The 22,266-nt window shown below is 45.3% G+C and overlaps 1 protein-coding gene across 3 annotated transcripts in view; it reads right to left on the reverse strand.

The window, feature by feature from the left end:
- Positions 1-21,655, reverse strand: part of LOC307234747 (myocardial zonula adherens protein-like) — a 33,234-nt gene extending 11,579 nt beyond the window's left edge. For 2 of the 3 annotated variants that reach the window (XM_080006610.1, XM_080006609.1), the window contains exon 1: positions 21,531-21,655. In XM_080006610.1, the coding sequence (XP_079862736.1) occupies positions 21,531-21,602 (72 nt within the window). In that variant the 5' untranslated portion in view covers positions 21,603-21,655. Of the gene's footprint in view, positions 1-2,394; positions 2,594-21,530 lie in introns of those variants that run through there. The other variant, XM_080006611.1, reaches the window with a different exon arrangement.
- Positions 21,656-22,266: the final 611 nt, after the last annotated feature.

A 22,266-nucleotide genomic window follows, 5' to 3' on the forward strand; every position in this document is an offset into this window, starting at 1 on the left:
CACGAGGATCCTTTCACTCCGGCAAAAAGTCACGTTTTTGGCGGTGACCGGGGTTGTGGTGCCGTGCCGTGGGAGTACTTCATTATACAAAGTGTGACGAGGCAGGAAATGAGTTGGGAAACACTGTTCTGCACGATTATCACAAATCACACCGACGTGATGAGATCTGTTTCATGGAGTCAACATGGGTCGTGACAGAAAGAGTCATAAATAATGATAATGATCCGGAACTCCTCCACCCATCACTCCATAACTCTGCTCCTCTGAGACGGCCCGTTTTTTAATCGCACTTCAACGTCTCCACCTGCCTTTTAATCCTGTGCTTTCATTCGTCTTTGTGGTTATTCGGCGCCCTGCATCCCTGGTGAAAAGCACTTTTGAATCGCCCTCGTCAAATAAACTCCAGGAACACGTACAAAGAGATCCCCTGCACGTCCATTTTTCACCTCTCTCTCTCTCTCTTTGTGTCCGCTACAAAAGGTGTTTGGACTGTTCTCTAAGCCCCATCCATCCATCCGCGCGGGTGTTACCGTTTGACGAAAATCACACACACACACACACACACACACACACACACACACACACGCACACCCACACACACACACACGAGAGCTGAAAATATGTCACTGTTTGACTCTTACGAATAATTTTTTTTTTCTTTATCTTTCCTGCCGAGTCCCGCTCTCCGTACGCGACGCGCTGGATATCGTCGTGAGATATACTGACATGGCTGCGACGCTCACTTCATCCCGTCTTTCCTTCCCGTTTATTGACACTGAGGTAATGTGAGTAGACTGGGGCGGCGCCTATAGTGAACACAAGCGCTTGTGTTGCAAGATCAAAATGGCAAGGCTGCGCTAATTCATCGAATTCATCAGTTCCAGTCAGCAGCAGGAGCAGCAGCGGCGGCAGCAGCAGCAGCTCTGTGTTGTTCGGAACAAGTCGAATCAATGAAGGGTTCGGCTTTATTTTATTTTATTTGTTTTTTTTGGAGATTCGGTTCTCGGCGAGTCACTCAGTGGAGAGAGAGAGAGAGAGAGAGAAAAAAAAGAGCCGTTCCATTTTTCCGACTCTTGGAATGGAATCTTCGGGGGGGAAGCGTTTCACTCTCTGAAAATGATTTATTTGGGTGGAACGCACGAACTACGCCAAAACGCCTTGGGCTTTCACTGAGCCCTCGGTGATTACTTTTCGGCTTGAAAGTTGAAGATTCCCACTTTAGCCCGCGTGACTCCAGAGTCCTGAGTCATTTCAACGATTTGTTCGCTGCGAACGAACCGTTTGCGAGTCGTGCAACACTATGAGTCGGCCATAATAATAATAATAATAATAATAAAAAAAATAAAAATAATAAGAATAATAAGAATAATACAATGAAGCGCAGTTCTATATGTTTGTAACATTGTACGTGGTTAACAGCGTGGTAGTGTATTTCATTGTAAAAACGTGTTGCCGCGGCAGAATTTCCTTTTTGGGCGAACACGGGACGCGAGATCCCGCGACCAAACCGACTGTGTGTAGCAGACGCAAAACAACACGACGTGGCCGCGACCAAACCGACTGTGTGTAGCAGACGCAAAACAACACGACGTGGCCGCGACCAACACCGACTCCGTCGGTGCCATTCGACACTAGAACCGTTTGGGGCTCCGGTCCTGGTCGCCGCCCCCCGCCCACAACCACAACCACAACCACGACAACCCCCCTTTTCGGCTTCCCGTAACTTTAACCTCCCCCAGGATGAACGCACCATTAACCGCTTTGGAAGTAACGTGACGACGTTCGAGCGCCGGCCCCTCGACGCGATCGATACAGAGCCGGGAAGCGGGAATAAATCAGCGTGGGAGGGGAATTTAGGGTCGATTCGACCGCGGGACCGCAACGACACGTCTAACGGACTCCACCGGCCAGACGACACATGCCAACAAGTGACATAAGCACAACGGGGGGTAATGGAACACTTGTGTTTAAAGAGAAAGATATTACCTATCAACAGACGGTCTGGCAGGGATCATCTAAATGATTGTGATTAAAGACAAAACGGCCAAGAATCCATCACCGTGTCAATGACGACTGGAAACAAGCTCTTTCTGTCGGCGAGCGCGATTCCAACAAACATTAAAAAGCAGCTGTCAAATTGGACGAAGCAGCGACGCGAAGCGATGTGTTCGAAACTACTTCCCTTCTTAGCATAAATTGGATAAACAGGCCAGCGTTCCTAGTGTCCCTTCACGTTTCCTTACATTCAACTATCATTTTGTACCTTTCTTTCCGAAAAGGCAGAGTGGCGCTCAAGGTGTTATTAATCAGCTTAGGCACCAGGAAGAGCAACATTAGACGAAGTACAAAATGGATTCCGACCTCCCTTTCCCCCTTTCCCCCTTTTTCAATTACCTTTCATGGGGAGCGCAGCGTATTCGGCAGAGCTACGGCGTGGCTCTCTCGGATGGAGCTCCGGCAGGTTGCGCGGAGGGGGCGGAGGGTGGAGCAGTGCGGGGTGGGCGGGGCTCCGCGTGTGCGGGGAAACCACTGTGAGTCTGCCCTGCCCGTCCCCGCCCGGGTGGAGGCCCCGCGCCGCCCCGCCACACCTGCCCCGGCGGACGTGCACCCCGACGCCCGCATTTATCTGCAGCTTTGTTTACTCGCTGGCGGTGCTGCTGCAGCGCCCCCTGCAGGCGCCGCAGGACACTGGGGGGCACAGCAGGGCACAGCAGGGCACAGCAGGGCCAGATAGGAGAGAACAAGATGATAAAGTTTTGACGGAACGCTGTCGATATTGGTTACAAATGTAGATATTAATTAGTTTCTTCATTTTTTATGGTCCAATTTGTAAGTGATTCTCAACACTTAAATGTGTCTATCCATCCATCCCTCCGTCCGTCCGTCTATCTATTATTGTATTTATCTATCTATCTATCTATCTATCTATCTGTCTATCTATGTCTGTCTGTCTATCTATGTCTGTCTGTCTGTCTATCCATCTATCTGTTGTATCTATCTATTTATCCTATTATATCCTTTTTGCTCCCTCTATTGTATGTCTGTCCATCTATCTATCTATCTATCTATCTGTCTGTCTGTCTATCTATCTACAGTATTACTGTACTGTACTGTAGCTATTGTATCTATTCATCTATTTATTCATCCATCCATCAGAGTAAAACTAGGTCATTATTCTGCAAACTCCAACACCTTGTCAACAGAAGCAACAGTGAATTTTTAACTATTAAATCAAATTTTGCCCCCCCCCAACCCCCCTCCCCGGGGCCTCTTGAAGGACCCCAGACCGCAGGATGAAAATGTCATCCAAAGTTCACTCATTATCTAAAATAAAACCCGGTCACTCCCTAAAAATGACCGTAAGTGGGGACAGCGATTGAGTGGCGGCTGCGCGTGGTGACTGTGTAGCGCCACAGTGAGGAATGCCTGCAGCGAGTTATGTAAGAGTGATTGATGAAGAGTCTTTATGAAACGGCTGAGGTGGGGAGTGTAAATAAAACTGTGTTGAATGTCATTCTAATGCCAGCGTGGGATTATGCGTGTGAATAGGAGAGTGTGTGTGTGTGTGTGTGTGTGTGTGTGCGTGCGTGCGTGCGTGCGTGCGTGCGTGCGTGCGTGCGTGTATTTGTGCTGTGGAGTGCGAGGAGAACAAGAGGCACCGTGACCTTTTTGAGCCAACAGCCGCCAGAGAAAAATGGCCTGCGTTCGACTGGGCTGTTATCCTTTCTCAGTGCTTGTCAGGAGAAGCACAGCGTGCCTGCCAGGACCTCTCCGCTGCCGAGGTGGCCAACTATGCAAAATCAGCCATCCTTGCACCCTGCGGTGATCTGGTTGTATCTCTCCCAGTGCCAGAACTCAAAGTCAGCACATACACCACACAATAGGCCTAGGGTTTGCAGGACGGGTGGAGGGTGAGCTATGTGCGTAGGGATGTGAAGAGCGGCTGCGATCTTGCCCGTCAGCTCTTGCCCTGGCATGCTTTGCGACACTCCTGCAATTTTAACCACTCATATTAGTTTAGAACACATAAACTCCAACACAAATCTTACTACAAGCAACATTCCACCGGACCAGGGTCTGCGGGGCAGGAGGGGTGCAAGTGATTCGGGATCGACATGCTTGGAGGATTCCCACCCCCACGCCCCGCAATTTTAACTGCAATTACCTACTGCATACATTGAGCGGAGGGTTTCCGGGATGGCGGGGTGGTGGTGTGGGGGTGTGGCTGGCTACCGGGTAGGGCCCCTGCCAGCTGGGTTTGGGTCCTGGTGGCTCGCACCTGGTCTCAAGTGGTTTCTGGACTGCTGCGACATGGTGGGGCTACGAGGAGCACCGCCGGCAGCTTTGCAGTGCCCTTGGGGGCCGCTCGCCATCGTGGATGTGGGTTGGGGTGTGGAATGGGGCTGTCGGCCTTTGCTCCTGCTGCAGGGCTTCCATGCGGCAGGTGCCCTGGGTGCCAGGGTGGTTGACGGCCCACATATCTTGCTGTCTGCAGCCATTGGCGGGGAAGGGGTCTGCCATCCGGGTGTCCTGCGCCGAGTGGCCTGTGGCGGGTGGCCGGGCATCGAGCCGATTGTGGTATGGTGGGCCTCCCCTTTGCGCTGGGGCATGGGGCATGGGGGCCGGCTCACCTGCGGGGTGTGCGGTTCGGGCGGGGTACCGATTTGTCGGAGCGGGACCTGGCTCCGGGCCTGTGGTCCGTGCCTGGCGTCTGCGGCCTGGGTTATGCACCTGCGGGTGTGTCTTATGCTTGCACGTGGAGGTGGGTTGGATGTGTGCGCTCCAGGGGTGCAGGGTCTCCTCGTGCTCTCTGGGACTGGTTTATGCTCCTCAGCACCATGGGTGTTGCTCCTTGGGCTCCTGGTTTCCCTGGGGGCTGGGGGTCTTTTGTGGCTGCAGGGCAGGGTGCTGGGGGCTTTCCTGCGGTCGTGAGTGTCTATATGGCTGCGAGTCTCAGGGGTGGCTTCGGGGCCTTTTCACCGCTTGAAGGTGCTACGATATAATTCTGACCCTATACACCAAAACTAATTGTTCTAAACTAAACTAAAGTTCCCTGCACTCACTGGTGGACACACACACACACAACTTTTTAAATCTGTGCGCGGAGACCGTTATCGTTGCGTAATAACGCTTTTGTCGCACCACCTGATGTCCCATCAGCTGGCGCTGATGCTGCCTTGCGTCCGATGCTGTGTGGCCTAATGCAAACCGGCATCCTGGAGCTCTGGGTGGATTTTATTCTGGGCAAATCAAATCTCCTGATTAGAGCTCGTGAGCAATGTGCATGAGTTTATTGAATCATAGTAAACAAGCACATTTCTATTTTCTCCCTCTCTCTCACACACACACACACACACACACACGGACTCATCACACACATACCACCAGCACCTGCTTTGAACACATCTCCGAACACCCTCCTGATTACATCGCTCTGAACAGGGAGCTGCACACACATAGGGCACACACATACTCAGACAGGAGAGGAAATTACCCAGTTGTTGGCAACAAAGATCCACCAGCAAATGCTCTTCCAGGCAGCTCACCATAACACGATGGCCAGTCACCTCAGTCACAATAAAACACGACAGTGGATAATGGCCGGCTTCTATTGGCCGGGCATTTGGGCAGATGTGTGTCAATGGTCCGCCACGCAGCATTTTCGTTATCTGGTAATTGCCGGTTTTTGACCGGCAAAATCTGATAAAGTCCGACATATTTAAATCTCTCCGGTCATAATGTCCGGTGAAAATAATTCCCTCCGAGCACAATTTCAATTAGTGCTGGGTGGATCATTTTGATTGAAAAAAGTCTGCAGATCTGTTTATTTCCAAGCTCGGCAAGTTGCAACGGGAAGCCAATCAATTTGATCTAAAGCTGATCTGAGCGCTTCACCCCTGACCAATCACGTTTGTCGATATAGAACTAAGCCCCGCCCCCTCCCTCATGGACAGGTTGCGCTTGTAAACACAGTACACATGGAGCAGACACAGAGCCGCAGTGTCTAGAACTCTGAGGAGAAACAGAAAGATTAAGTGTCGTTGGGACGCATACATCCATAGTTTGGCATGTTTTTGGGGATATTTAAGTTCCAACCCAAAGCAGACGGTAAATATTCATTGGGTAAAATATGTGTATGTGCTCTGTATGCTGTGAGATATGTTTATTCCGCACTGATGTTCCTATAATCGCACAGACATTTTATCTATTTTATTTTATTGTATTTCTTTGTAAAGCGCTGGTAGTCCTTTGTGTTGCCCTGGTATGAAATGCGCTAATAAATAAAGTGTGACTTGACTTGCGCGAACCCTCCACTTGGAATTTGTTCGTTGTCGTAGAAGGCTGCTCCCGGTGGAGACCTTGGCTCTCATCTTTTTGGGTGTGTGCCTTGTAACTGAGGGTACGATCTAAAGTTACTCCCAGATAGACTGGGTGCTGGTGGTTTTCGAGCTTTATACCGTTCCAGGTTTCGTCAAGCTCCCGTTTGGTCTCTGTTTTTGAGGTGGAAGCTGCAGATTTGGGTTTTCCAGGTTTCCAGGTTTTGGGCACAGGTGATTGTACGCTGACATATCTGAGAGGCCTCGTTCCAAGGTTGACTCCGTTTCTGGTCAGTAGCAGCATCTGCCTCTCTTGTGGCCTACCGTCCTCTTACTGTTTTAGTACCACATGCTGTAGCCTATCTTGCTACAGAGTAAAACGGCTAATTTCTCTCCAGCAACAGCTCTCCATCATCAACATGTGCTGCTTTCGCTTCTCCATGTCACCTTGAAGGGATGCAGAGTTCTTAATCCAGCCACTCTTCTCCCCACTGCTGATGATGGGGATCCACATGATTGCTTGGCAGCGATTGTCCCGCCCAGATCTTGCTGCTGAAGCTCTTGTAAATTATGATATGAAACTTTTTGTGTGTGGGTCTGCACAGAGGTCACCAGCTGGTGACCCGCTTGTGGCATACTTGGTTGGGACTTCTTTTGGGACCCTGGAATCTGCCAGACTCTCTGGGCATCTTTCCACCCAGGCTGCAGAACTGTTTGCATTAATCTGTGCTTGTATTCTTACCGAAGGGAAAAATGTAAATATTTATACTGACAGTTATGCATTTGGTATTGTACATGATTTTGGTGCTCTTTGGCGCCACAGAGGGTTCTTAACTCCGCTGGGAAATTCATGCTAATGCTGACCTTGTAAATAACCTTTTGGACAACATCACCCTCCCAGCTCGAATTGCTATTTGTAAATGTGCTGCTCATACTAATGCCTCTGACCCCATCTCTCAATGTAACACTTGTGCCGAAGCACCCGCCAAAGCTGCCTCTGTATCTAACACTGCTCGTGTTCTAACAATGGTCATCTCCCCCACCTGCTTTTTCATTACTTTGCTCATTTGACACATGGTAAGGACCATGTGTCAAAAGGGGGGATGGTTAGAGAATTATGTAAAAATTATGATATCCCAGGCTTCACAGTTTTTGCAAACAATTTTTGTAAAAAAAAATGTTATTTGTGCACAGAACAACGCAGGGACACCAAACATAATAGCTAACCTAATTCCTACCTAGCTACTAACTGAAACTAACTGATTCCTAAAACGTAATGCAGTTAGTGAATAGAATAATATAAATAAAATAAAAAATAAAGTAAGTCTGATGATGGACTTTATCGAGCTTACTCCCTGTGGTGGTAGAAAATGTTGTTTGGTAATAATTGACATGTTTTCTAAATGGATTGAAGTGTTCCCATGTAAAACCAATGATACCCGTGCCGTGGCAGAAGCACTACTGACAGAAATCATTCTGCGCTGGGGGATTCCAGTGAAGGTAAGTTGGGATAATGGTAGTCACTTTGCCAGCCAATTGTTGAAGGAATTCTCTACTTATCCAGGGATCCAGATAAGGTTTCATTGCTCTTACCATCCACAAAGCGGCGGTGCTGTGGAAAGAGCAAATGGAAGGATAAAAAACTAGCAGAAAATATGGCTGAAACTAAACCTGATTGGATTTCATGCTTGCTATTAGTAATGATGCGAATGCAAGGACCATCACATGGTGTGACAGGACTATCCCTGAAAGTGCTGACAGGGAGGCCAATGCGATTAGGTCTGTCTCCATCTATTAAAGCCATGGATGAATTACGTCACGTGGACCAAGTAATGTTGTCATATTGTATGTCTCTCACCCAATTGTTGAAGTCTGTGTGACCCCAGGTCAAAGCAGCTCTACTAAAGAAGAGTAGGGTGTGGATCATTCATGTTATGTATGTACTAAAATGCATCACTTAGTGCAAGCACCATTCCTCCTCTCACCTATATCAACATCATGGGAATAATCTAGATGCTTAGCATGGGCTACAAGTTTTCCAACCTATACTTATATGACTAAACTAATATATAATCATGTTGATAGAGATACGACACATTCTGTTTAAATGAAGCAAAGCGGTGAACGGGTAAAAGTATTTCACAATAATCCTTCTGAAGGACGATTGAACTGCACTAATGTATGGAGAAGATTGGTTACTAGTGTAACTATTACTCTAGCATACAAAACTATAGTCCATTCATGCGCTGGAAATATTCATCACTTATGTTTTCAAACCGTTTGTTCTGATAGTAAAAGTAACTGTTACCCTGGTGTTCCAGTAGGGATAACGACTATATGTAACCAAACTCGGATAACTCGGACAAGCAACAATTCCACACATCTATTGGTTATGTGGACACATGGCGTATGCAAGTCTGCCCAATTGCGCACCAGTTATGTTAGATATGCCAATTTACATGTATAATCTGAGCAAGATCCATCAAGCTGTGTGTGCTAAACGATCAGGAACATGCAGTATGTGTCCGTGACATCAGTTCAAACTGAGTATGAGATTATAGGCGGAGTAAAACATTTTTTTATGTCTGTAATAGCAGACACCAATAGCAGTAGGTGTATCTACAGCTTTTAAGTGGCTAAATATCATACATTATAGACTACTGTTACTGTTTATTAATGCAACCATCTGAGCAGAAGAAGCTGTAAAACAAGAATTAACTTTGATCCTTCGATCTGTTTAATGGTTCTCCAGAATCGTATGGCACTACACATGAGTGCTGCTCAGGGAGGTGTTTGTGCTATGATAGGTGAGTCATGTTGGACTTACATTCCTACCAATAATATAGAATCAGGGAATTTGTATTTATACATACAATCTATGAAAGAGTTACGTGATGATCTAATGAAAGACCAGGCTGACACTTGGGACCCATTTGCTTGGCTAAGAAGCTTGGCGAGTCATTATGTTCACACAATTAATTTTATTGTTGTTTTTTTAAGTGATAATTCTATGCAGATTAAGCAATGGTTATGTTTTTGTGGAATCTCCCCATTTCCATAATGTGATTTGTGATTTTCTGTTTTCTAGTTAGCAATGTAGAATGGTTTCACTAAGGATTTTTTTTCCCTCAGTACGACTTCAGTTTTTTTCCAGTGTGTTGTCATAATATAGTGTACATTTACATTTACATTTAGTCATTTAGCAGACGCTTTTATCCAAAGCGACTTACAAGGGAGAATAACATTCAAGCTACAAGTGTACAGTGTAGATAACACTTAATGGTCTTTTACTCTTCTCTAGTTAAATGTGGTTAGAGAGTTTTCGCCAATTTGATGTAGAGATGTTCTGGGATTCTCTCTGGGATGTTTTTTATTTTTATCTTTTATATTTTTGTTTATGAAGGTATTGAATATTTACAGAAGGTATTGGAGGCAAATGATCCACTGTGGCGACCCCTAACGGGAGCAACCGAAAGAAGAAGATTTTTTGGTTATGAGTTTTTTTAATTGGATGTGTGTTTCCCAGTTTGTGTGTGTATATATATATATGCATGTGTTGAAGTGCGGTCATGTGACAAATAAAGATTATTAATTCTTAAAAATTCTTAATTGCATTCAATTATTTATATGTCTGATTTATTTTCCCTCAATTTTATGAAATTGGAGCATTAGTGCATTTTATTTTGTATTGTTCCACTGGGAACAACAGGAGGGAGTGTGAGAGAAAAATGCAGATGCTCAATGTTCCTGGATGATATAACTCTACAACCAAGTGATGTTTAAATGCTGAGGCATACGTTTGTTTGGTGACACCTGACTCTTTATCAGGAGTTCCTACATTACTGCACACAATTGTCACAACTATTAACGTTGTTATCTCTGTTTTACTAGCTTGTAAAAGGACCATTTGTGTAAAAACTCAATGTATGCTGTCCCGGCACCGATAGTGTTCAATGTTTTTCTTTGTTAAAACATGTTTTCAGCTGTTACTGAAGGCAACAGCCAACCTCATGGATAGTCTCAGAATGGGACAACCTCTCATGTCTATAAAGGCCTCTTCAGGTGAAGCAGGGGCAGACAGAACAGCATCGCGGTTTAGAAGTGCATCTGTATCTTTCTCTTTATTCTGCAGAATAAATATCTTTAAAACTCTCAGTTTGTGTTCCTGTAGCGGACAGGTTAATCTCAACGGCCACGCAGTGAGAATTCTCCAACAACTGGCAACGAGGATGAGATTCTCTCATTGACTCTGTTGGACCTGCGTCTAGTTTGAGTGCACAACGGCAGTCAGAGACTGGCCGTAAGATATCTTGGAAGGAGTCATCTGTATATAGGATGAGTTTGTTTTCCTGTACGGAGGCACTACTTGACTCTGGCAGTGCCGTGAACCCGGTTAGGCCTGTGTACGCTGGAGAGCCAGCTGAAGGTGAAGTACAGGTCTCCTGTGTCCATGGGGAGATGAAGCCCTACCCCGCCATTTTTATTCTGATTCAAACACCCCGTGGTCAAGCTACCCTGAGGGCTAGGGTACTGTAGTTGAGAACCTACCTGTACCGCTTTTGGTTGGGAAAGACTGCCCCTTTTTTGCAACAATATTACATTATATTAAATTACATTGAATTGCTTTGCATTGCATTGCATTTAGCAGACGTTTTTATCCAAAGCAACTTACAATTATTCAAACACCGACGGACGCAGCCATCAGGAGCAATTAGGGGTTAAGTGTCTTGCTCAAGGACACTACAGCATGCTAGCAGGAGGAGCCCATATTGGAGGAGAGACCAAAAGGGAACCAAAAGAAGTGCCAGAGGAAGGTGGAGGACCTGTCGGGAGCCACTCCATGCCCAGCTTTGTGCAACACATACACTATTCACAAAAAGTTAGGGATATTGGGCTTTCGGGTGAAATTTCAGGATGAACCTAAAATGCAGTATAACCTTTACAGGTGAACTTAATTTGACCTTCTTTAAACTTTTGAATGCACATGTCCAAATGTTCAATGTTTAAGTACTTTTTGCACAACTTGCTGTTCTCTCACAAGGAGCTGAACGGCAAAATTCACAACAGGTGTTTGATCCATGAATCGACCAATACATTTCCTGGTTCAATTAGAATTGGTATTTAAACAGTCCTCTTCATCATGCTGTTCACATTTTGATATCATGAGACCAAGATGACACCTAACAACTGATCAACAGTACCTCGCCATTGTGAGGCTTCAAACAGGATGTTCTCAGAGGGAAGTGGGCACTGAGCTTAGAGTGTCACAGAGTGACATCAGCAGGTTGCAACAGAGATACAGAGACTGGAAGAGTCACAGAAAGGCATAGAAGTGGACGTCCTTTGGTCACATCCCACACTGATGAGCGCTTCATTGTGAACAGTGCCCTGCAGAACCGGATGATGAATGCCACTCAACTCCAGGCCACCTCCATTTAAGGGAGGTGAGAGGCACCCAAGTGTCACGTCAGACCATTTGAAACCGTTTACATCAGTGTGGTCTGCGTGCTAGACGACCTAAAAGGGAAACTTATCACACCACCAAGCACAAGTATCATCGTCTTGCATGCGAGCATTTACAGAGAGCATGGAGCATTTACGCTGGACGAGGGACCAGTGGCCTCAGTGCTGTTCTCTGATGAAAGTCGATTCACATTGAGCAGAAATGATGGCTGCCAACGATGTTGGAGACGTCAAGGAGAGCCCTATGCATCAGCCACTGTTGTCACCAGATGAGCCTTTGGTGGTGGTGGTGTTACAGTGTGGGCAGGTGTGTCTAGTCAATACAGAACTGCCCTACACTTTGTGAATGGTACAGTGACAAGCCCATACTACCTGAATAACATCATTAATCCAGTCATTGTGCCCCTGCATGAACAACACAGGCCTAATTTCATCTTCATGGACGACAATGCTCCAGCTCATCGAGGTCGCATCATTAGGGAACGGCTGCTGGAGACTGGGGCACCTCAAATGGAGTGGCCTGCACTTTCTCCAGACCTGAATCCTATAGAAAACCTCTGGGATCAGCTGAGTCGCCGTGTAGAGGCTCGTAACTCTGTACCCCAGAACCTCATTGACCTTAGGGTCGCCCTTCAAGAAGAGTGGGGGGCCATGCCTCAGCAGACAATACGTAAGTCGACTTGTGAACAGCATGAGACGTCGTTGTCAAGCTGTAATTGATGCTCAAGGGCACAGGACAAGTTATTGACACATTGACATTTTTTGTTGTGGTAAACCCACCACTGTTGTTGGCTTTTGTTTCAATAAATTGTTTGATATGAGGAAATCACCATTGCATGCTTCTACTTAAATGCCCCTTAAATGCCCCCTCATGATATAATATCACTGTAGCGTGAACCTTTTACATTTTCCATAAATTTCACCCGAAAGCCAAATATCCCTAACTTTTTGTGAGTAGTGTATATCCATCAGACCCAGAGTCACAGGGTGAGGAAATGGTGAGGATCCAAACTTGATATAAGCCCAGAGGGATGTGCTGGTAATTGAGGGGACCATTAAAGAGGAGGTGAGTGAAGTAACCTATCCCCACTTTGCCATTGGGAATGGATTGGTGAACCAAGTACTTAAGCCAAGGGAGGAAGACTGTGTTAACCAACGGCTTCTACAAGGTCACTCACTCACCTCCTGGGGTCCCACATTGGGACTGAAAATACTTAGCGGATGGTGGCTCGGTTCTACTGGCCAGGGGTCAAGAGGGAAATGCAAGATTACTGCCGACGCTGTGCAGAGTGCCAGAGGACCGCGCCCAAGGCCCACTACCGTTATCCACTCATACCTTCTTCACTCATCATCAAGACGCCATTTAGCTTGCCATGGACATTGTGGGGCCCCTCCCACAATGACTGTGACACATGGTCCTGCTGGATTAGGGGCCATCCCCTAATGCACGGACCGTGGCCAGGGAGCTCCTGCCCTTTTTTAACTGGGTCAGCATAGCAGAAGAGATCTTGACAGACCAGGGATCTTGCTTCATGTCAAAGCTAATGGCAGAGATGTGCGAAAGCTCAAGGTGAGACAGCTACGTATAGGCGCGGATTAATGCACAGGCTAGCCTAGGCTGCAGCCTAGGGGCCCCACGTGTGCAAGGTCCCCGGATTGGCTAGACTATTTATAATGATTTAAATTTACTTCAGAGAAGAAAAAACAAAACATTGACCCCTCTTGGCCCATAATGAAACATAAAAAAATTAAGCAGATGATTGGGTATATGTGGGCCATGTCCTGTGGCCAGGCTGTAACGCATGCCAGCGGGGAGTGGCCTTTTTCAAAACTGGGACTAGTTAAAAATAGATCTGGCATTGACATGTGTTTTGGGTGATCTGATCACAAGTGGACAGCTCTAAGTACGTCTGTTCACACCTGGCATTAGAATGCATCTCCTCATGCGTCTCGAGTAACCACTTGTGATCACATCTCACTTCCCCGCTCTATATGCAAATAAACACATACTGTACATCATTTCTGTTTGCAAAGACCAAATGCAAAAACCTTGGTGCACCGGAAAAATCAAAACAATACAGACTGAATTTTTGGTGCCATGTGAACTGTACGCAGCGCAGGGTTCAGGCTGAGCAGATTCACTTAGTTTCCTGACTTTCTTACTTGTATGGAAAATGAAAAATGTGAACCTAACTTAGAGAATTGAAGTGGAGTTTTGGCGGTGTAGACAGATGTATTTATTTCCGTTAGCTTCCTGCTTGTATGAAACTATTTTTTTTAAACACAACTGGGTGAAGACACTGTACCGATCACTGCGGAATGGAATGAACGAAACAAAAACCCTGAGTGTCCCGTACCGCGTCATGCATGTCTCCCCGTTTCTACAGTATGGACTTAATTTAGTAAAAACTGGATGTTTTTGTGTAAAGACTTTACTTGTAAATAATAAATCCTGCACTTCTGTAATGGGGAGACTTACTCAATTTCCCAACCAGACTTTAACAGTAGAGTAGAGTTGAGTAGGTGGTCCTTCAATGTGGCCCAGAACACATTTATGTTTACACTTAAAAAAAAAATGTGGCCCAGACCACCTCCCAATGTGGTCTTGGCGATCGGATATCAATAAGTTTCTCAATGTCGTTTGGGTGCGTTAAAACCTGTACTTAGAGCTGTCCACTTGTAGTCGGATCACCCAAGGCGCGTGTTTATGCCAGATGTAAACGGGGTCTGAGATCCACAATGAGTCCCCAACAAACGATATTCTGTGCAAATTGAATTTTACCAGCCTCATTAAGGACTTCTAACTTCTATGGGTAGGAATAATTATGTATTGTGCTGATGTTGCATTGTTGCTGTTATTATGCGCAGCCGCTGCTGTGTTTATTGTATTTTTATGGCTTTGTTTCATTACAGTAATGCACAGCGGTTCGAATTGTGCCTCTCTCTGACAGGATGTTGTGATTTTGCCTCAGTAAAACAGGGTGTTATGTACTGCTGCGGATGTCGTACCTCTTGGTTTAGAACGCTAAAAGCTGTTACCAGCTTGCAGATGCACCGTGAATGCATTTTTTTTGGAGCTGCTGTTAATAGTAAAGGCTGTCTCAATGTGTGTGTGTGTGGGCCATGTAATAATCCTAGCACGGTTTTCCACATGGCACTATATTACATTTTTTTCTTGTAAAGTATGATGAGTAGGGGGGGGGGCACACAAAGAGTAGCCTAGGGGTCAATGACCACCTTGATCCGCCACTGTGTACATCTATCACCCACGGACCGATGTTCTGATTTAATCAAACCTTAAATTAATCGATGTTGATTGGATCGGTTGCCACCCTATGTCCTGGTCTCATTAGAGAAGTTCCCCAGAGCTCTACAGGGTTCTCCCCAATGAGCTCCTCTACGGTCAGAGACCCAGAGGAATGCTGGAGTCCCACGGTGCCTGGTCCAGTCCCCTAGTGAAGGTTCCCAAACCAGACGGGTCCCCAAGGTTCTATAATGAGAACTGCAAGCTGAATGAGATCTCCTGGTTTGATGCCTACCCAGTGCCTAGAGTGGACGAGCTGATTGAGCACCTGGGACCGCCGGATATATTAACACCCTGGATACAAATAGCACATACATAACAAAGGGGACAGGTGGGCAGGTAGCTCTCACTGAGCAGGCCAAGGAAAAGACGGTATTCTCCACCCCTGATGGCCTCTACCAGTATCGACTGCTCCCCTTTGGGGTCCACGGGGCCTCTGCGAGGTTCCAGTGCATGATGGATAACATCCTCAGGCCCCACAAGGACTACGCAGCAGCCTACTCTATGACATATTGATCCATAGCTTCAACTGGACCACCCCTCTGAAGTGGCTGGGGGCAGTGCTGGGAGCACTGAGGCCAACGGGTCTTGTGCTAAACCCAAAAAAGTGCTGGCTGGGGCTGGAGGAGGCGGAGTAATTGGGGAACACCATAGAACAGGGCATGGTCAAACGACAAAAGGGGAATATCCAGAGCATAGCTAACTGGCTCTTTCCCATCACCAAGAGACAGGTGAGGAGCTTCCTTGGCTTGGTAGGCTACTACCGCCTATTCATCCCCCACTTTGCTGCCGTGGATAAAGAGGAGACCTCTCACAGGTGCTACTTCTTTGAATCGCTTCCCAAACTACCTGATTTTGGATTACGGATCTTGGATTATTTACACTGTGATATCCCTACTCTTTCCTGGCTTTGACCCTAGCCTGAACTGTCTTTTTGGATTTTGGAACGTGGACTCTGGCTTGGCTAGCGCTTGGCTAGCGTTCGGCTAATGCTAGCTAGCCTGTTAGCCTAGCATATTGATAACTATGCCGGCATCGATGCCTACCTCCACGGATTGTGGGAACTGTTTGCGCCTGGTCGACAGACTCAGCGCTCTAGAGAAGTCGGTCTTCAAAGACATTCACAGCCTGCGTGAGGACGTGAAGAAGAAGGATGAACTGTTTGTGCGTCTGACCTCCATCACCAGCGCTCAGGCTAAGCACATCTCCTGCTCCATGTCCTCCGCTGTGATCGGACCGGACTTAGACTCCACTCTCCCATGGCCCGGATCCATTCTCACTGCGGTTGAGTCCATCACTCCGGATCCATCTGACGCTCCGCCGGCTGTGATAGAGGAGCCATGGCCCAAGTCCCGGACCTGTTTCACCCCAGAGCCTTAGACCCTGGTGGCGAGCCGTGGCCGGCGTTGCGTGCACTCCTTGTGCCGCACTATGCCTGAGAATCTCCGGCTGGAGAACAGATTCCAAGCCCTGGAGCCCACAGTCGATGCCAGAGATATGCGGGAATTCTCTCCTTTGGGGTGGGGCTCACAGTCCACCGTGGCAATTAGTAGATTGGACTACTGTAATGGCCTATTCACCGGCCTCCCGAAATGAGCTGTGCAGCGGCTATAGTTAATCCAAAGTGGGGCTGCACACGTTCTCACTGGGACAAAAAAGTTTGAACATATCACACCTGTTCTTAGATCTCTACATTGGCTCTCCGTCAAAACCAGAATTGATTTTAAGATTCTGCTACTTGTATATAAAGCTATAAATGGCCGTACACCTTAGTATATAAAATAAATGCTAATTATACACGAACCAGCAAGAACTGTCAGGTCTACAGGCAGTGGTCTTTTAACTATCCCTCATACCAACTCTAAAGCAGGAGAAGCTGCTTTCTGTATATATGCCTCAAGTAAATAGAACACCCTACCGAGGGACCTGAGAGAGGCCCCCACACTGAATACTTTTAAAAGCAGGTTAAAAACCTTGCTGTTCGCTACAGTCTATGACTGACTGACTGACTGACGTCTGTCTGTCTGTCTGTCTTATCTGTCTATTACAGTGGGAGGATTATAAGAAGGGTGTGTCTTCGGAGAGATAGTCAAAAGGATCTCCCTCCCGAGGTCAGAATGAAAAACTTGACCCGTAATTTAGGGATGCTAATTAAAGGACCGTGACTGGATTAAGATGAGACGATGCACAGAGAAATTCCCGTTTCCGGTGAAGGCTACATCTTCTGGTTCCGGTGATGTCTTTGCTCTGCGTTACTTTGTTGAGATGAGATGGTACACACTGTTGACTCAATACAGATGAGGAGATTTCTGGTTCTGGTGAGAACTACCACTTCCGGTTCAGGTGACGTCTTCGCTTGTGCACTGTTGCTGCTACTATTGCTGCTGCTGTTTTCTGTTGCTACTATTGTTTCTGCTGGTATTGTCGTTGCTGCTGCTAACCTTATACGTAAACTTAACCATCCACCCTGACTGGATTTAGATGAGATGGTACACACAGTTTAAATCTCAGTGTCTGGTGAGGGCTGCCACTTCCGGTTCCGGTGACGTCTTCGCTTGTGCGCTGTCGCTGCTGCTGTTGCTGCTGCTGTTGCTGCTGTTTTTGCTGCTGCTATTGTTGCTGCTGGGTCAGTAGCCGCTAGTGTTGTCATTGCTGCTGGTGGTGTTGTTGGTGCTGCTAACCTTATACCTTAACTGGTGTTGTTGTTGCGGCTGCTAACCTTATACCTAAACGTAACCATCTCTGACCTTATTCCTTAACCTAATCATCGCGAACATTATACCTAAACATAACAATCCCGAGACTTATACCTAAACTTAACCTTCTCTAAACAGCTGACAACAACGTTCTCTCTTTCTTTTTTGTATTTCTATGTAAAGCGCATTGTGTTGCCCTGGTATGAAATGCGCTCTATAAATAAAGTGTGACTTGACTTGACTTGAAAAACCTGAGGGCAGCTAACCTCAGCTAACCACCACCCGGCCGTAAAACTTACTGCGTCTTTCCCCCGTCCTGTGTCCCCCACCCCCAGGTCCCGACCCAAGGAGGGAACCCCCAATGTGAATACCCCAGTGCGGGAAGAATCTCTGTTGATTTATTGATCGCCAACACCCCCCACCCACCACCACCCTTTTTCCATGTGACGACTGTGCAGTCGGCCCATTTGTGGTGAAATTATTAAACAAATAATGGATTAGTGGATCAAAAAAAAACATATTGAGCAATATTTTCGCAATTTCAATATTTGATTTGGTGACAACCATTAAGACTGCTGCGCAGTTCAGATACTCTCATAACATTTCATTTTGTGCCTTACTACCTTATTTTAGTGTATTTTTATGATTTAAACAACTGATTCTAAAATATGAAAATCTCCATAACTATTCCTAACCTTCCAAAAAAACCAAAGCTTTAAAAAATAATTGAGTTGCAGAATTGAACCTACATGAAATTCTGAGTCTCCAATGATGATAATACATATATATATACATACACACACACACACACACTACTGTATACACTTGTGTGTACACTATATTCAAGATTCACACACACACACACACACACACACACACACACACACACACACACACACACACACACACACACACACACACACACACACACACACACACACACACACACACACACACACACACACACACACACACGCAATGTATGACAGAAATGTATGACAGCATCCCTCTCACACAGTAAACACTGTGTTTGTACAACATGTACCACCATCCTGATCTGGTTTTTATGACTGCACCATATAAATTCCATAATTATTGTGATTATCTATATGTGTGAACTGCCCTCAAACAACTTTCACAATTTAAACTACATTGTCATTGTACAGACTGACACACACACACACACACACACACACACACACACACACACACACACACACACACACACACACACACACACCCACACACACACACACACGCAATGTATGACAGAAATGTATGACAGCATCCCTCTCACACAGTAAACACTGTGTTTGTACAACATGTACCACCATCCTGATCTGGTTTTTATGACTGCACCATATAAATTCCATAATTATTGTGATTATCTATATGTGTGAACTGCCCTCAAACAACTTTCACAATTTAAACTACATTGTCATTGTACAGACAGACACACACACACACACACACACACACACACACACACACACACACACACACACACACACACACACACACACACACACACACACACACACACACACACACACACACACACACACACACACACACACACACACACACACACACGCTTTAACCACACCCTGATTCTCATGCCCTGTCACGCCACTCAGGTATAACCAGAACAACACCGGCCAACTGGGTGATAAAAACACCTTGAATTTGCGTACGTTTAACCAAGCCACTCATTCTGAAGAAGTTGAAGTTGTAACACCTGCTGTAAAAAAGGAGCATGAAACAGAAATTCTTGTTTAAAAAATATGTGTCATCACTGAAGAACTCAATGGATCATAAAAAAAAACAAAAAACAAAAAAAACCCCAATGTTTAAATGTGCCCTCAGGAGCCTGGAGAGTGGCCAGTGTCCCTGGGATGTTGATTTAAAATTGAATCTTATTGTTGATTGGAGCTTATCCTAAACACTTAGCCAGAAGCAAGAAAACTAAACAGGACCTGTTCTGCGTTCGGAACAATGATTTTGTTTCATCAGGGGATCCAACCAAACCCTCAAACAACCCAAAGCCAAGTGTGGCAAAAAACCATGCAACGTCATATAGCAATAAAAAAAACAAAAAAACATCATGTATATCACAAAATTATTGGATAAAAAAAATAAAATCTAGTAAAAAAAAAAAAGAAAAAAATTAATGGAACAAAATATGGAAAATACAGAAAATTCATGAAATATATAAATACATTTAATAACAATTTTAACTTTTGAATATGTCGTAATTTTACGCGGTTTATTTTAGGTTACTGTTGAAGTGTAACCCTACAAATATTTGGAAGCGGTGAATCAATTTCATCATCAAGAGGTAAACCTATTTTGTCATTGCTTCTTACGGGATCTATTGTCTGGATCTTCATGAATCATAAATCATTGTTTGTTTTTATTTCATCACATTAAAAACAGGTTTCTGTCAGTGTATTGATTTAACAGGAATTCCCCAGATGACGTGTTGTAAATCATTCACTAAATGGCCGATTGTACTCAGACTGCAGCTTTAAACTGCAACTAAAACAGCAACACTAGCAACCTAAAGGGAACTCTTCTAACCATGTGATGATACCGACTATGACTGAATAAAAAGGAGGAGTTATTGTCAATCCGATTGGAAAAAGAGGCGGATTCCACTCGTATAAAGATATCACAATTTAATTCAAAACAACAGAGCGTGTGATCTAAATACTGGACGGAGCGGACGGACGGAGTCTCCTCTATGTATTTAAGAATACATGGTTAAAACTGACGCCATTGGGTTTGTTTTCTTGTCTCCAAATTCACATTAAGAGTGTAGGACTTAGGTAGACAGACAGACAGACAGACAGACAGACAGACAGACAGACAGACAGACAGACAGACAGACAGATAGATAGATAGATAGATAATAATAATAATAATTATTATTATTATAAAGCGTCTTTCTAGTAACCCATGGACACATAAACATTATCTGTTTATCCAGCTATTCCACCGAATAAAAAATAAATAAAATCTAGTAAAAAAAATAATATTTTTTTAAATAAATAAGCTCAAAACAGGGATAAAAGCAGGTAAAATAATTGACCTTTATATAAATATAAATATTATTATTATTATTATTATTATTATTATTATTCGGGGTCCCGTGGGGCTGACTCTCCTGTGGACGTTGCTCCGCGGAAAACTGTCTGAATCTTTAAATCTTCGATCGACACCACAGACGCGGTCCGACGCATTCAACGCCAAAATATGTCCAACCCGACTAGAATATATATTTATATTATAAACACATATTTTATGACCGTGGCTACGAGGGGTCATTACTGAAGTTGTTTTCTCACTGTGACGGATGCCCCGAAAAACCAGCACAACGCACGAGAGAATAAAGATTCCGTTCTCTACAACTGACCTGTCTTCATAGCGCTTCCTGGAAAATGCTTCACTCCACAAAGCTCGGAGAGTTGCACCCGTCAAGCTCCCTGGACGTAATAACGTTATGTTTTTATGTCCGGATATTCCAATACAAACAATGGACGCGAACACCCGAAGTAAGTCCACAATGTTTGACGAAAATTGACGACGTTTGGTAAATTGTGACGCATTCCACCAAAGACAAATACATGTAATACAGCAGCTAACGCCAATAAACTGGGCCCCGTGTATTGCTGCCTGCGGCAATGTTTATTAATTATTATTATTATTATTATTATTATTATTAGTGTTTTACGTAGTTGCAGCACTAACCTTGGTGGTGGTGGTGGTGGTGAACTTCCCTCCATCTCCATCCGATGCGGTCCGCGTGACACCTCCACTCATCTTCCCCAGAACAAAGAAAAAGAGAAAATGGGGGGAAAAAAGCTTAAAAATTAAAAAAAAAAAACCCGAAACGAAAGAAAAACAAAAATAAAACCCTCCGTATTCCCCAGCCGTGACATTAACAGCGCTCTTCCCACCACGTAAACATTCCACGTGTGTGTGTGTGTGTGTGTGTGTGTGTGTGTGTGTGTGTGTGTGTGTGTGTGTGTGTGTGTGTGTGTGTGTGTGTGTGTGTGTGTGTGTGTGTGTGTGTCTCAGATCCGAGGTCTGCAACCTGCATGAGCGCGCATCCTGCCCCGCGTGTCTGTTCACGACCGTTATCGTCACGGAAGCCAACTCCGTTTTATTGCGTCGAGCTCAAGGTGTCTGCTTTAGGAGCAATGATAGCAAACACGGCTCCACATGCACTTTAAAGCGGTAATCACTCGAAACGTAAATTTTATTTCATTAATTTCTTTATATTTCCCCCCCGCCAATGTGCGGTGTCTCCCCATTATCTTTGCCCCCCCCCCCCAAATTGTGAAATAAGTAATGGAAACTAGCTGCTGTGCTAAAAATTGCAAGGCCGCAATTAATCGTCAGCTCCAGCAGAACAAATTTAAAAGCTAGCTTGAACAAAACTTGCTCGCGTTGCAAGATCAAATTGGGAGGCTGCACCCGGGCG

This window comes from Zeus faber (genome assembly GCF_960531495.2).
Source record: "Zeus faber genome assembly, chromosome: 1".
In the NCBI taxonomy this organism is placed as follows: Eukaryota; Metazoa; Chordata; class Actinopteri; order Zeiformes; family Zeidae; genus Zeus; species Zeus faber.